Genomic DNA, 16,115 nt, shown 5'->3' with positions numbered 1-16,115 from the left:
GAATTTTAGAATGGATTTCTCTATTTCTGCAAAAAATACCATTGGTACTTTAATAGAAATTACATTAAATCTGCAGATCTCTTTGGGTAGTGGTGACATCTAGCAATATTAAGTCTTTCAATCCATGAACACAAGATGTCTTCCATTTATTTGTGTCTTCTTAAATTTTTCAGCAATATTTTGTAGTTTTCAGGAGACAAGTCTTTTTCCTCCTTGTTTAAGTTTATTCCTAAGTATTTTATTCTTTTTGATGCTGCTATAAATGGAACTGTTTTCTTAATTTTCTTTTTGGATTGTTCATTGCTAGTGTATAAAAACACAACTGATTCTGTGTTGATTTTGTATTCTGCAACTTGCTGAATTTGTTTATTAGTTCTAACATTTGTGGAATTAAAGCTCTTCTTGATGCTTATAAGGTTGGGCCAGAAGACTCTGGTTTACCCTGGGTGTTTCCTTCACTGACTATCCCGGGCTTTCTTGGCTCCTTGTGCTGGAGTCATCACTAAGAACATCAGGGGAAAGAGGCTATGCTCCAAATGCTGCCACCAGCAAGACCCCTGGGGTTGGAATTTGGACTGAAAGATGGACCAGTATTTTAAAGATATATTTGGTGGTTTAATATATATTTTAAGATATATTTGGTGGTTTAATGCTGTAACCTTGTTCCTACACAGTCCCTACAATCATGACATCCCACCGACAGGAAGGTGAGTGGGTGTGAGAGGCCTAGAAGCCAGAAGCTTGGGCCCTTGAGGAATTCCTCTGGGCCAACTTGAGGCAGAGCCTCCTTTCTTGAACAGCATCTTGGTGCCTTTCTTGAGGAAGTGGGAGTGGACTGACTCTGACTCTGGGTTCTCAAAGCCCATCACTTGCTGCATTAGAATCCCTGACCTGTATAGCCAGCTACACAAGGCAGCTTTAAGGAGAAGGGCCTCTGGGCCCAAACAACTTGATCTGGGTTCAAAAAAGCATTTGATAGAAGACCAAGGAGTACACCTTAGTTGACAAAAAGAGAATGTGGTAATGCTATTCAACTGTGTGTCTATCTAATTCTGTCTCAACTCCACACTAATGCTATCTTCCAATTCCTTCCACTCTGGGAAGGTTGAGCCTCCTTCCTTGATATTCCCATCTTGCTGGGGCCCCACCCACTGCCCATGGGATGATTTTATCCAGATATTTCTGACCCACGTCTTATAGAACCCTCACTTTCCCAAACTGATAGAGTTTGAACTAGAGGAAATTGAATTACCTGGGCTAACTCCCACCACCATCTCTCTCTGGGGGCACTAATCAGCCCTCAGAACCTTCAGGGCTGTGTATTTTGGGCTATTCTTAGGAGGTCTAGCCTGTACTTCTCGTTGGCAGGTCCCTGAGAGACTTATCCCACCATTTTAAGATCACCTGAAACTCATGGTCATTGTAACCTAGATCATCCTCCTGTCAAACATCATCAGCCTCCCCGTAAAGTGGTAAAGGGAATACCAGGATTCAAAGTGACACCTGTGAAACAGCCCAGCCTGTACCCCAGCTTCATTTCAATTTCAAATTCTGTAGAGCCCAGTAGGCCAGAACCATAGGGTCAGTGCCCTCTCGTGGAAATTGAAATTCTTGACTTGGCACTGGAAAAGAAGGATCAGAGAATTTCATGGTCTGTGTCATGAGCTTGAACTGACCACCATCAGCAGAATAGAGCAACGAGAGGAAGAGCAGATAAAGGATCAGGCCACTGTCTACACAATCCTGTTTATTGTCTTGGGAGCTCCATCTCAGCCTTGACTTTTCTCTTCCTACCTAGGGCTACCTGGATGCTGGTCCATGTGGTATAACATCTTACCTAGGTGCCATCACCATCTTGCAGGCCCTACCCAATGATGCAGCTGCACTACAAATTAGGGCATCATGAAGCCCTCTTTAAGCCTTGGGACTCGAGGCCGTAGGATCTTCTCTAAGCGCCCCCTGGACTTTTGACAGACATATGGGCATACTTTAGTATCATAGCTCAGAACAATGACACAGTTTTCTGGGGTGTGATTCCGTGAGCAAACAGGGCCTGTCTTCTGACGTCAAGGCAAAGCCACCAGCAGACTGATCAAGCAATTCGTGAAAGACCTTTTCTGGTCTTCTTGGTTTCCTGGAAAGGATGATCTCAGATCCCTCTTCATACACCGTATGGAACTCTGTTTGTTATCTTTTAGGTCAGTGGTTTTTAAAGGACTTTCCTTGGAGTCCCATTTAGGGGGTTCTAGAAGATGAAGCAAGAGGAACTTCAGCCCCCCCCATCCCCACCCCCACTTTTTTGGTTTCAGTCAGAGCAGTTGTCTCTTACATTTTGAGCTTCATCCTAATGTTTTTGTTAGAACAGCATATTCCACAGCTTTTTCTAAAAGAAAAAAAAAGAAAGAAACCAGTGATCTGTTCCAAAAGCACTCTTCTGTGGCTAACACTCCCAGAAGTGAAGCACACTCATCAGATTGTATTCTCACCACAGAAGGCCAGCGCTTCCTCTAGGATTCCAGCCACAGTACACTGTATATCCATTCCCCCTTGGGATCAATGGGCAGCAACCCTCTGGAGAGGGGGCAAGATTCTGCTGAAACACGCTCTGCCTGTCCCATGTAAACCACAGCCCCCACCCTCCACACAGACACAGAATTGATAGACCCCTTAGACTCCCAGGACAGCCTAGGCTGAACCCCACACCATCCAGGTAAAATGTGGACACACAGATAACCCTGCTGGAGATTCACTCCACTGCTAACTTCAGGGAGTCTATTCTTCCTTTTCATTGCCACCCAGGCTTCAGTCTATGACTCTCACCAGCATTGTTTCCCTTGCACTCAGGACCCAGGGATCCCCAGTGGCCTAGCCAAACTTGTCAAGGAGTAAAGGAGTGTGGGATGGGTTTTCTTGGGCTCTAGGATCTGAAGGTGAAGCCTGAAGGCAGAATCTCACCCATTCCTTCTCTGTCAATGTATGTTGCCTACATGAAGCCGCATCCTATTGCAGAGATTTTTGTTGGTGCAGAAAGGACAGGGCTTTGACAGTAGGCCCTGTGGGCTGGGCCCCTCTACCCTGGGCTCCTGGATGGTGCTGCTGAGACCTGACTTGCTAGATGTGCAGATGAGCCCTGGTTTCCAGCCCCAGCTCCAAGGAACACACGCAAAGCTTGCAGTCCCTTTCCTGGCATCTCTACTCCCAGAGGAAGAGTGAAGACAGGGAGGGATATGACTTGTTCTCAGGCAGTCATCCAAGTTCTACAGGCAGAAAGAACTGTTCTTCTTAGCATGGACACCTGAGGAAGGATCAGGGCAAGAGAATCAGGGAAGGCAGAAAGGAGGCAGTGGGGCTCAATGAGGGCCTTGGAAGCTCAACGAGGGAATAAGTTGGTTGAGCTGGGAGTTAAGGAAAGGGCCAAGGGTTTGGCAAGTGTAGGGGGGGAAATGCTAATGTTGGAGACTCAGGAACCCAAGCTTCCTGCTCTCTTTCAACCTTTGGGCACCCGAGTTGAGTTTGGTGCCAGACTTGGAGATTCATCATTCCAGTGTTCAATATCTGGGGATGAGGTAGTACAATGAGACAAAGGCTTTCTGTGCTGTTTTTGTTTTGTTTTGTTTTTTTGTTTTTTGCCCAGAACCCTCCCTGGTTTGCACAGGAAGGGGCATTGATAGCACTGCCATCAGGCTGACTAGCAAAGGTGAACTTCTCTTCTCCGAATCCAGTCTGAATACAAAGGCCTTCTTTGAGGATCCCCTCCCTGAATAAGGCTGAAATGGTCCAAAATAGCCTTTCTTGGACTCTAACAACAGAAAGGCCAAACATATAAAAGATGTATATAGGGCTCTACCAAACCAAAGAGATCAACCAAATCACTTTCCACAAGAGCAGCAAGCAGTCTTTCTTGTTTTTTCTCACGACCTGAGTTTTCATGGTGTATTTGGGTTAAGTTCTTTTCCTCTAGATCTGTCTATAGATCATCCTTCCCCTCAAAGAAACCCAACCTTGTAGCCCCAGGGCATTCTCACTCCCTATACCTCTTCCCAGTGCTGGGCCGTGGTGAACTACCTTCTTAAACTCCTCTGGCTACTCTGGGGAGTCCAAGAGGACTTAGGGTCTTCAGGTCACTCCTGGATTTGTCCCCAGAGGACCGAAAGCTGTTTGTGGGAATGCTGGGGAAGCAGCAGGGTGAGGAGGACGTCAGGCGCCTGTTCCAGCCCTTTGGCCATATCGAGGAGTGCACCGTCTTGCGGAGCCCTGATGGTACCAGTAAAGGTGACTTGAGCTGACCCTGGGATTTCCTGCCTCATTCTGGGCCGCATGACCCTTTGGCCCTGTGGCCTGAGCCACCAATCCTTCTATTCTGCCCCAGGCTGTGCCTTTGTGAAGTTCGGGAGCCAGGGGGAAGCTCAGGCAGCTATCCAGAGTCTGCATGGCAGCCGGACCATGGCGGTGAGGGCGGGCACCCGGGGCCCTGGGTGAGGCCAGTGGGGGTGGGGACGGGCTTCTCCCCACATGCGATCGGTGCCCCCAACAAAAGGCCTAATGGGCAAAGCGCTTGGCCTAGGGCCGGGGCTGGGGTCTGGACTGGTCACGGCGGCCTCCCCTGCCCTACCCAGGGAGCCTCGTCCAGCCTCGTGGTCAAGCTGGCGGACACGGACAGGGAGCGCGCGCTGCGGCGGATGCAGCAGATGGCGGGTCAGCTGGGTGCCTTCCACCCGGCACCGCTGCCTCTGGGGGCGTGTGGAGCCTACACTACCGCGGTATGTGCCTGGCCCCGGAGGTCACGGAAGGGCGGGTGGGCGGCTGGACCAGGCTGGAGGTCGGGAGCCAGGGCAGCTGCCCGCCGCTGGGTCCTCCACACCCGCCCTTCTTCCCTCCCAAAGATCCTGCAGCACCAGGCGGCCCTGCTGGCGGCGGCACAGGGCCCGGGCCTAGGCCCCGTGGCCGCAGTGGCGGCCCAGATGCAGCACGTGGCGGCCTTCAGCCTGGTAGCCGCGCCGCTGTTGCCCGCGGCAGGTACTGCGCGCAGGGGCGGGGCGGCGGCTGGGATCCGGCCCCGCAGGGCTGTGGCCTGACTCTCCGACCTCTTCGCCTCCAGCAGCCAGTTCCCCGCCGGGCGGCGGCCCTGGCTCGCTTCCCGGTCTGCCAGCACCCATCGGGGTTAATGGATTCGGCCCCCTGACTCCCCAGACCAACGGGCAGCCGGGCTCTGACACTCTCTACAATAACGGGCTCTCCCCTTACCCAGGTGGGCCCTCCGCTCCGCCCAAATCTCCCGGAAAAGGAGTGGGGTACGGGGAGCCGGGGGTAGGGGGGAGCAACCGCCCTGGGAAGGGACTCCTCCTTCCCTGCTGCCTATCACAACATCCCTCCACCTCCCCACCCGCCCACCTTCACCGTGGGCCTCGCGCCCCTCTCTCCCCAGCCCAGAGCCCCGGCGTGGCTGACCCCCTGCAGCAGGCCTACGCTGGGATGCACCACTACGCAGGTTTCACTTGGCGCTACGCGGCCTGGGGGGGTTTGAAGGGCCCCAGAAAGGAATAGGGAAACTTGGGGGGGGGGGGGGGCGGGGGGGGGGGGAGGCTCTCAACTGAGGAGTCAACCCTCCCATCCCCCCTTCCCTGGGCCCAGAACAACCCCTCTAGGGTTAGGGTTACCTGAACTGGGCTGAATTGGTCAAAGATGGCCAGGCAGATGGGGCCATGCTTGGGGGATGGCTTCTGGGGGTCACTGCCCACTCCCACTTCTGTCTCCAGCAGCCTATCCATCGGCTTATGCCCCAGTGAGCACAGCTTTTCCCCAGCAGTCTTCAGCCCTGCCCCAGCAGCAAAGAGAAGGTGAGAGACAGGGGGGCTGGAGATCAGGGTGCGGTGGGGCTGGACTCAGGGCCCCTCCCCTGAACCAGCGTGCTGCTGTTCCTGCAGGCCCCGAAGGCTGTAACCTCTTCATCTATCACCTGCCTCAGGAGTTTGGTGATGCAGAACTCATACAAACATTCCTGCCCTTTGGAGCTGTTGTCTCTGCCAAAGTCTTTGTGGACCGAGCCACCAACCAGAGCAAATGTTTCGGTGAGCTGAGCCCCATCCATGGGCCTCTCCCACTCATAACTTCGAGATTCAGTGCAGACCCTAGGCTTATCCCTCCATAAGTCAATGACTCCCAGAGAATCATATGGCACAAAAGCAGGCTCACATACCAGTAAGCCTCACAGTAGTAAGCTCAGACCGGAACAAGGCCATTTCAGGTTCACCTGAGAAAGTCAGGTGTCTGGAAATCTTCGACCAGGTCAGGCTTTAGAGTCTAGCAGGGCAGGAAGAATATAGTCTGGGGCCAGAGATCCCCTCCAGCCCCAGCTACAGTTTAGAGGACTAGAATGGGAGCGGTAGAGGCAGAGAATTAACCCATGTCAGGGAAAGACAAGGAAATCCCCTAAGCCGCACACTCCCCATTGCCAACACACTCAGAATTTCTTCCTGTCCTTCCAAGAATTATACCTTTAGGAAACTTAGGCCACTTGCCTATGTAAGTATGAGTGTGTATCCATGTGTGCATAAGCACATGCAAACAATGGAGGGTGGGGGGTATGTGTTTTGATGGGACTGGCCGGAGGGGACAGGGACAGACGGGGCTTGTCAGAGAGAAGGGACCCTGCCAGGCAGAGTTCCCAGCTGACCTCTCTGCCCACGCCCCTGCTCCCGCTCCCCAGGGTTTGTTAGCTTTGACAATCCAACCAGTGCCCAGACAGCTATTCAGGCCATGAATGGCTTTCAAATTGGCATGAAGAGGCTCAAAGTCCAGCTAAAGAGGCCCAAGGATGCCAATCGGCCTTACTGATCTTCTCTCACTGACCAGCCACAGAAAGGTGAGTCCTTGGTGGACCCCAGGCAGATGGGGCCTGAGTGATGGAGGCCCTGTCTGCTTTGATGTTCCTTTTGAGATGTCAGGAGCACCCACCTCTGAAAGAGTCTGGGAGAGAAGAGCCAGAAGCGAAGGAGGAATCCTCAGCTGGAGACTTTGATGTTTCTCCAAGGATGGAGATGAATTAGACAACTTCCTGTCTCCATAGTCTGGGAGAGACAGTTATGGCAAGATCTAACCATTAGATTAGTAGAACTACCATTAGTAGTTCTACTGCAGGGAGAGCCACAGGGGGCCATGGGAGTAGAGAAGTTGTATGTGGGGAGGGCAGGGCAGGTGGAGGATGAGACTAGAAAAGTTGTGAAGGGTCACAAGTCTGGACACTGGGGAGTTAAGCAAAGAAGGGATAAGATGCAGGAGACTGGGATAATGGCAGAGAACATGGAGATAAGGAGAGAAGCAGATAAGCTAAAGAAGCAGGATCCACAGGGCCTGGTGGGTGATGGGGAGAGAGATGACAAGCCCCTTAAGTTTCTGGCAGGGCCAGCTGCCTGCGCCTTGCAGAGACTTGCTGTCTCAGAAGGTCCATGTGGCCCTGCCTCACTTGTGCTATCCCAAGGAGCTCTTTGGAGAGGGTGTGGGGCTGGAGTCATCTTCCCAGGAGGATCCAAGGGCACTTCAGTGCCTTGAGCCTGCGGCAGCTCTACCCCTGGGAAAAGAGGTCCACTCACTCACCTGAGACGTCACTGCTGGGGCAGGCGGCTCCCTCCTGTCTTGCCCTCCAGAGTGATTTTTGCCTCTTTATATTTTCTTTTTCCTCTCTCCGTATCAACCAATACCCAACAACAGAAACTGAAGAGTGAGAAGAAAGGAAAGGAAAAGCACAGAAATGCTTGAGCAGCCCTTCCCGAAGGAGCAGCCATGGATGGAGGTGGATCGGACCCAAGGCTGGCGCCTGGGGCTTAGGCCACGTTAAGGATTGTTTTCATCAAGTGGGTTGTACTGTGCCTGTGGCATAGAGCGCAGGCTGGCAAGGCAGCTGGGGCTGGCTGAGGATTGACTGTCTAGGGGAACCAGCAGAGGGCCTTGGGGGTGCCAAGGGCTTCTCCGCAAGGGAAGCCCAGATTTACTTCTTTCAAAATCATATCATTCCTTAGAGTTTAGGGACCAAAGGACTATTGCTTTTTTTAAAAGAATATATATATCTATATAAATTAAAGAAACAAAACAAAAAAAAAAACAAAAACAAAAACAAAACAAAAGAAAAAAACACAAGAGAAACAAAAAGACAGTATAGAGTCTCATACAAGCTGCCTTTAAATATCCCTAGGAGACAGGGTGAAGGAGACCCTTGAAAGCCTCAGCCCAGGCAGAGGGAGGCTGTGGAAAGATTGTTCTGTGTCTCATTCCCTCTTAAATTGTACCCCCCCCCCACCTTGCCTTTTTAAAATAATCAAGGACTTAAGGTCTAGCTCCCATGCAGGTAACAAAAAGAGTTATAGAAGCAGGGAACCCATAATCCCCAAACTCAGAGAGCATCTCTGAAGAGCTCCAGGAGGAGCTCTGGCCTGTCCTGGCCTTTGCCACCCTGAGAGGCCCTCTAGCCAGCAGGAGTGTCCTTCTTGAAGGCCTTTCCTGTGGAACCACTGCTTCCCCAGACAGGAAGAGAGGGAGTTTTAACCACCCCAGCCTTTCCCTTCCCCATCCAGATAGACAGAGGCCCTGCCTTTGGCTGAGCCGAGACACCGCCTGTTTCCCCTCACCTTAAGTCAGCCCCAGTGTCCCCTTGTTCCAGGCCACCTTCTGTCTCCGAGTCTATGTTTGCCCACCTGTAAAGTAGATTCAGGATATATGTAGAGGGCTGTGACAACAGACTTGGAAGGTTTGCTACTGTATATACTGCCATTGAGAAGGGGATAATTTTCAATATGTAGAAGCTTCAGAATTTAGAGGTCCCTCTTTACCCAGGACCTGGGAGGGAAGTAGATGTTTTGCCAAAATACTTCTTCATTCCTTTAAAAAGTACATCTTTCCTATGCAAGAGTGTCTCACATGTGCTTATCCAAGGTGCTTCTAGATGGTGAGCAGTGTTCAGCTTAGAAGTGGTGTGTGCTCTGTCTGTCTGTCTTTGTCTATCTGTTGTATTCAGTGGGTGCCATATAAAGCTGATCAACGGTGGTGCTTTCTGCCTGCTTCTGTGAGATGGGCAAAAGATTCAGCCTAGAACACCATGACTCACCTTGCCTTGGTCAGCCTGTCCTGGGCCTGCAGGGCCTTGCACATATTTTTCCCAGGAGGATCATTTCCCCTCCACCTCATAGACATGGGACAAACTGGTCTGGGGCCCCAGCCGTGTGGTGGGCCCTCTGATCCCCAGATGTGGCTGAGGCTGGAGGCCTCTGATCTGATATTACATCAGACAGGAAAGGGTGTGGGGGGGGGGGGGTTGGAGGGTTCCTCCTTCATAACAGAATCTAAGAAAACTTGTTCCCACCTGGTCCTCTGTCTTTGACTCATTTTTGGAGTGAATGGGATGAATAACAGATATGGTAATAACATTACCAGGTAAGGTGCAGTGTATATTAACAAATAATTTCCCATTGGGAGAGGAACCAGTGTTGAGGGCATCGCTACACGAGCACAATGCTGACACATAGACTGATCACCCTGGACAGAGGTGGACATATAGAGCACCTGCACCTTCAAACAGATATTCAAATGGCAGCATGGAGGCCCTTCCGTGCTAGGGGCTAAGCACCGTGCTAGGAGCTAGGGCTCAGGCATGTTATAAGTGCTCAGAGCTAGTGGGAAAGACAGGACACACAGGGTGTGTAATCACAAGCAGTAGAGTATGTGATTCAGGAAGGGGGAGGTCAGTAGAGTATTGATGGGGAAGGGAGGTCAGAGAAAGGTTTCCTAAAGGACATGAGGGAGAGAAGGGTCTTCAAGGATGCGTTGACATTTGAACAAAGCTGTTAGGACAGCTGCTTCTTTTTGATAAATTATTTTTATTACCAAGAAACAATAATGATTACCATGTATTCGGTGCCCATTATGTGGCAGACAGTGGGCACCAAGACAAGAGCCTTTTCTCATTCCTATCTCTGTCCTGAACCTTAACTCACTACAGAGTCATATCAAGATGCTTGGACCAAAATGGCACTTAAACTATCTTGCTTCATGGTTAAGAACTAGCAGATCATGTGCCAACGCTGCAGAGGTCCGGCAGGGGTTGGCAAACTGTGGCCTGTGAATAAATCTGGCCTGTAACCTGCTTTTGTATGGCCACAAACTAGTAAGAGTTTTACATTTTTTAAAGGGTTGTAAAAATAAAACAAAAAATGAATATGAGACAGAGACCATATATGCCCCATAAAGCCTAAAATATCTATCTGGTCCTTTAGACAACAAGTTTGCTGACCCCTATTAGATCACGGAAGACTTGTACAATATCCAATGAGTTTGAACAACATGGTGTTTGTGTCTCTGTTGTGTGTGCATGTATTAGTCTGGACTCTTCCAGTTGCGAGTGTCAAAACCCCCATTCAAACCTCAAACAATTGATAAACCAAAGGATGCATTTGCCTTCATGCATGACTAGATCTAAGGGGTTCAATTGATGACGTCTCCATCTCTTGGCTCTGCTTCCCTTTATATGTTGGCCTCACTAGTTCTAACTCAAATGTCCTAGGGAGGACTTTGGCCAGAATGGACATGTGCCTGCCTCTAGGGTGGAAGAATAGGCCACCATAAGTGATAGCCTCACCAGGATTATGTGGCAGGGAGAAATGGGTGCCCAAAGGAAGTAATGATGGGCAGATAAACAATATGCATCCACTATATTCCACCCCTTTCGTGCTCAGCATCCACCTATATTTTTCTTGACAAACATAATTTAAAAAATGTGCCTGCCCCACAATGAAACAATCCCGGGCCCAACAAAAATGGGAGACAAAACAGAATCATGTCCAATTGCTTTACCGAACCCTCAGTCCAGTGTCCCTTTGTGATGTGCAATTCTTGATCAGGTCTGGATGTCACTTATGATTTTTCAAACTATGGCTAAAAGACCAATTTAGCTTCTAGTGCATAGCCAATATGAAATGGGAGAGGGAGGGGCACCTGGGTGGCTCAGTTGGTTAAGCATCATGACTCGAGTCATTACTTCAGCTCAGGTCATGATCTCTTGGTTCGTGAGTTCAAGCCCTGCATTGGGCTCTCTGCTGTCAGTGCAGAGCCCACTTCGAAAACTCTGTCCCCCTCTCTCAGCCCCTTCCCCCATGCTCTCTCTCAAAAATAAATAAACATTTATTTAAAAAAGAAATGGGAGAGGGAAAGAGGATAATTTTTTTTTTTTTTAAGAAAGAAAGGAAAACTTCCATCTGGAATAGGGGAGAAGAAAAAACAATATAACCTATAGCATATATTACATCTTTCTGGACAGTGGAATGAGTTTCATGGTTAACAAAACTGATTGCTCTTAGCCGTTTCCACTGTGAAATATCTCCTAGTATCCATTGTCCTTTACGGAAATCCCTCGGAGGATGCTCCTTCTGGAACTGAAGCATTCCTCTTCCTTTCAGACATGGTTTTGGGTGTAAAGATTGTCTTAGAGATTATGCACTCCCAGAGCCCTGTATGCCAGATGCAAGGATTCTCTGGCAATACAATCCTTTCAAAGCAACTGATTTGATTCCTGGGCACTCTGTGAGCTAGTAGCCATCATCAAGAATCTTGCTGAGTCCTCGCCCTTGAACCTGGATCAGGCCCTTGAGGTTTCTGTTTCTTAGCAATAGATCACACTTTGCCTGTTCCCCTCCCCCTCAGCTTCATGACTTCCACAATGGTCTGTCTATGGTGGTAAGTCAATCTTAATCTTCTCAGTGCCCCCAGAGAAACATTATCTGTTCAACACTTGGCTGGCTCATGATCCAGGTAGCCCTGACCAGATAGTCAAAATCCCTGAGTGGCACTGGCTCCTATGCCTCAGCCCCAAGGAGATGCTTAGGATAGGAGTGAGGCAACCATAGAAGCACTCATTCTGGCCACCCTGCAGCTTGCTCTATTGCTTGCCCTCTGGCCATGTCCATTATTACACTGAGGTCACATCACCAAAGCAGTCCTAAGAGGAGTCTCTCAGTGGACACTGAATTTGTGGGCCCTCTGAGAACTTATATCACTTGGGGACTGTGGGAAGAGTCTTCAGCCTTTGGCAGGGCCCCTGGAATTTCTTTCTCCCTGGATGCAACCTGGATGCCTTCGATGTAGGAAGAAAAGACCTTTAGTCTGAGATGGGGTGAATGACCTCTGAGAGTGAAGCAGATCTGGATCTGCTGTGTGCTCTGACCAGACCTGGAGTTTTACCTCTGCTTCAGTGGAACATAACATGCATGGAATACCCTCCCAAAGAAGATGCTAAGGACATGGAGATCACAGGATCTCTCTTGATTATTTCCAGCTTCAGTTGTAATCTTTGGGCATCCACTGTTCGGATGGCACCTGCCTGCATCATGACAGAGCCAAATCCATCAGGGACTCAGAGGCTGTTTTTGACCTCTCAGCCTCCCTTTATGGCCAGTACCTGTATACAAGTATGTCACACAGCCTTATGTTTTGGGGATAACCAATGAAGGAAGAAACCTCATAGGCCCAGGGAGTTCAGAACCAAGGTAGTCTAAGTAGCTGACCTTCCAGGCTGAGCCATGTGGGGTCCACAAAGAGGTGACCAAATCTGTGCCAAGTGCAAACTCAAAAAGGGCAGAGGGCCACTCTTTTTCTCCCCAGCCCCGGCTTTATACACCAATGTCACAGTGTTCTCCACCCTCCAGCAGCCTGGGCTGATCAGAACCTTTGACTGGCAGGCCATCTGTAGAGGAGATTTTGAACTTCCAGGCTCTGGCCTTCTAGTTGCCTAAGAGCAGAGACCCAGAAGTCAGAACAGGCTGCAAGCCTGGGTCTGACTTTTCCCAAGAGAAGTATTGAGTCTCCAGGAGAAAATGCAGGGAGGCAAAAAGACAGCCTGTGAAATGAGCCTCAGCTTCTCCTATGGAGTAGGCTAGAAATGGCCTGAACCCCCACCCCAACCTTAGCCTTGGGCCCCTGACAGAAAGCCAGCAGTCTGGGCTAGATTCTCTGCATTTGAGCAGGAAATCTGCTGTGTCCACAGGACCTTCTTGCTATCTCACTGTTGGGACCTAACGTTGGGACGGGGGTTTTGGTTGTGGCTCCGTGTCTTAATCCAAGTACTCTAGAAAACAGACTCTGAGGTAAGGGTTGTTGTGCTGACACTGTTTGGGGAGATGAAAGCCTAGGATGATGAGAGGGGAGGAAAGACATGGGTTGGGAAAGATGTGAAGCAATGCAAGACAACACATTACTGTGTTGGTCACATCTTCGCGTGAGCCATGAGGAGAGAACAGGTCACTTGGCAGTGTTGTTTGCTAAGCACACGGTGTTTGCAAAGAGAAACTGCACCTTGGAGCAGCTCACCAAGAGGAGAATTGAGAGGGAGTTTATCCATGTGTGCCCCTTTCATTTCCTGTTTCCTGTTGGCCAATGTGCATCCCACAGAGAGCTACCTCCACCATACTTCTGAGTTGCATCAGTTGCCCCCTAAGTGGGTGCTTGGGAAGTCAGATCCCAAGGCCTGCCATGTGGCATCTCTACCACAGACGTGGAAGAGGAGGGGCTGTTTGGCACAGGTGGGGATTTAAGTTCAAGAAGGCACATGAGGTTTGTGACCAATATATCCTACATTTTCCCACAGGATTCACAGTGGGAATCCCCAGGCACCAGAATCCCCAGTACTGTCTGAATTCTAAGTAAAATGTATATATATGTGTGTATGTATATATATATATATACGTGTGTGTGTGTGTATATATGTATACACACACACATATTAATGTTTTTTATTTATTTTTGAGAGAGAGAGACATAGTACGAGTGGGGGAGAGAAAAAGAGAGAGGGAGACACAGAATCCAAAGCAGGCTCCAGGCTCTGCGCTGTCAGCACAGACCTCAACATGGGGCTCGGACTCATGAACTGCAAGATCATGACCCGAGTTGAAGCTGGACGCTCAACCGACTGAGTCACCCAGGTGCCCCTGTATATGTGTATTTTTTAAATGTGGGAGAATAGGGGCATCTGGGTGGCTCAGTCAGTTGGGCGTTGGACTCTTGATTTCAGCTCAGGTCATGATTTCACAGTCTTTGGGATCGAGCCCTGCGTCCGGCTCTGCATTGGCATCATGGAGTCTGCTCAGGATTCTCTCTCTCTCTCTCTCTCTCTCTCTCTCTCTCTCTCTCTCTCTCTTCCCCTCTCTCCTTCTCCCCGCTACCCTCTCTCTCTCAAAAAAATCTTTTTGGGAGAATAAAAGCCGCATTCAGGTGTGGTGTGGAGGGTCACACTTTTTCTCCAGAGCTTCTCAGTCATTAAGCTCTGGTATCTCCTGTTGGATGTCCTAATCTATGCCTTTGTTTTCACTCACTCTAGCTTGTGGAAGAGAGTCTGGCTTTTACAATCTATAAGACGCATGATTGTTTGCCCCTTGGCCATCTAACTTGCTGCCCATAGGCAGAAAAAGCAACTCTAAACAAAGCTGGGCATGGTTCTAGTCATGCTAGCACAGAGACAAGCAGAAATTCAGGACCTTGATGAAACTCTTAAGAGGCCAGCACACTTCAACATCCAGATATTTCTCCAGTGTGTCCCTGAGATCTCCATTTAGGATAGATATGTGACTCAAATCTCAGGGACTTCCAACCTTCCTGCCAAGGAGTATCAGACGCCCACTGCTTCCATTTCATGTCAATTTCACCACCCCCCCCCCCCCCATCCCCCCAACTTAGTATCTGCACACTGCATTCCATTTTTGTATTTGAACTGGTTGAAAGACAGGTGATAGAAACCAACACAAACCAGCTTAATCAAGAAGGAACTGAGAGGTGCAGTGGTTTTACTAACTTTAGGCAGGGCTGAGTTCAAGGGATCAAATAAATGTCATCAGCTAACTCTCACTCCATCTCTCAGGGCTCCGCTTCTCTTTGTGTCTTAGTCCCGTTACCTTCCCTGCCACAAACACACTTTCTCCATGTGGCAGGGAGAGCTGAGTGCCAGAAGCTTCAACGTCATACACTCCTAGTGCCATGGCCTCAAAAGCCAGAGAGCTTTGAAGGGAAAATTGATTGGCTCCACTTAGGTCTTAAACCCATAACTGAACTAATCACGTTGGTCAGAGTGATGGAGTCCCCTACCTGGCCCAATGGGTCATGTATCCATTTTTGTGGGGTGGGGGTGGGGGAGGGGGCAGAGGTGGCATTGTGACTGTCAGCCCATCAAGCACTTACGGAGGGTAAAAAAAAATTGTCCTGCAGGGTTGGTAAGAATGTGTGATTTGACCTGGCTGGAGTACAAAATGCAGGTGAAGGAGTAGCGAGAATCAAGTGGAAGCCAGATCCATAGAACGGGCATCAGTTTTATCACGGAAGCAGGAGGGAGCCATTGATGGGCTTTAATAGAGGAGTGACATGATCAGATTTGGGTTTTAAAAAGATCCCGAGGGACAGCTTAAGTGGAGAATAGATCAGAGGAGTATATACCGGGATAGAGGGTCTAGTTAGGAGGATAGTGCAGTGGTTCTGGTGAGGAAGACTAGGAATACAAAGGAGGGATTGATTTAAGTTGTATTAAGAGCTAAAACATAAGATGTTTACGAGGTGTCTACCCTTTTCTCTCAGGGTTCAGGCTGAACAAGTCACAGATACTATTCACAAAGCTGGGAACACAGAAGAGATGCAGACTGACAAAAAGATGACTTTGCCTGTGAGACATACAAGTAAACTTGTCTACAAGGCAACTTACCCAAAAGACAAGTGAAAAGGTGGATGTGCAAATTTGAGAGTCCTAGTCACCTGCAGTCAGTATGCCACACAGGATGACTTAAACAGAAAAGCCAGGGGTACCTGGGTGGCTCAGTCGGTTGAGCGTCCGACTTCAGCTCAGGTCATGATCTCGAGGTCTATGAGTTTGAGCCCTGCGTTGGGCTCTGTGCTGACAGCTCAGAGCTTGGAGCCTGCTTCAGATTCTGTGTCTCCCTCTCTCTCTGCCCCTCTCCCACTCATGCTCTGTCTTTCTCTCTCTCTCTCTGTCAAAAGTAAATAAACATTAGAAAAAAAATTTTTTTTTAAAAAAACAGAAAAGCCATTTGTTGAAAGGGCACTGGGCGGGAGGGGGAGTTAAAGTATTGCCAAGCAGG

At 49.4% G+C, this 16,115-nt stretch overlaps 1 protein-coding gene across 12 annotated transcripts in view; it reads left to right on the top strand.

The window, feature by feature from the left end:
• Nucleotides 1–9,039, top strand: part of CELF6 (CUGBP Elav-like family member 6) — a 31,417-nt gene extending 22,378 nt beyond the window's left edge. For 5 of the 12 annotated variants that reach the window (XM_040493175.1, XM_040493178.1, XM_040493184.1 and 2 more), the window contains 9 exons: nucleotides 4,144–4,272; nucleotides 4,370–4,449; nucleotides 4,617–4,760; nucleotides 4,884–5,016; nucleotides 5,099–5,248; nucleotides 5,426–5,488; nucleotides 5,757–6,068; nucleotides 6,707–6,862; nucleotides 7,708–9,039. In XM_040493175.1, the coding sequence (XP_040349109.1) occupies nucleotides 4,144–4,272; nucleotides 4,370–4,449; nucleotides 4,617–4,760; nucleotides 4,884–5,016; nucleotides 5,099–5,248; nucleotides 5,426–5,488; nucleotides 5,757–6,068; nucleotides 6,707–6,834 (1,139 nt within the window). In that variant the 3' untranslated portion in view covers nucleotides 6,835–6,862; nucleotides 7,708–9,039. The remainder of the gene's footprint in view (nucleotides 1–4,143; nucleotides 4,273–4,369; nucleotides 4,450–4,616; nucleotides 4,761–4,883; nucleotides 5,017–5,098; nucleotides 5,249–5,425; nucleotides 5,489–5,756; nucleotides 6,069–6,706; nucleotides 6,863–7,707) is intronic. The other 7 variants (XM_040493179.1, XM_040493181.1, XM_040493177.1 and 4 more) reach the window with 5 other exon arrangements.
• Nucleotides 9,040–16,115: the final 7,076 nt, after the last annotated feature.

The sequence above is a fragment of the Herpailurus yagouaroundi genome, unplaced genomic scaffold (genome assembly GCF_014898765.1).
Source record: "Herpailurus yagouaroundi ecotype Mexico unplaced genomic scaffold, PumYag 184, whole genome shotgun sequence".
Taxonomy (NCBI): Eukaryota; Metazoa; Chordata; class Mammalia; order Carnivora; family Felidae; genus Herpailurus; species Herpailurus yagouaroundi.
Note: the sequence above shows the minus strand (reverse complement) of the source record. Positions and strands in the feature narration are given on the sequence as shown.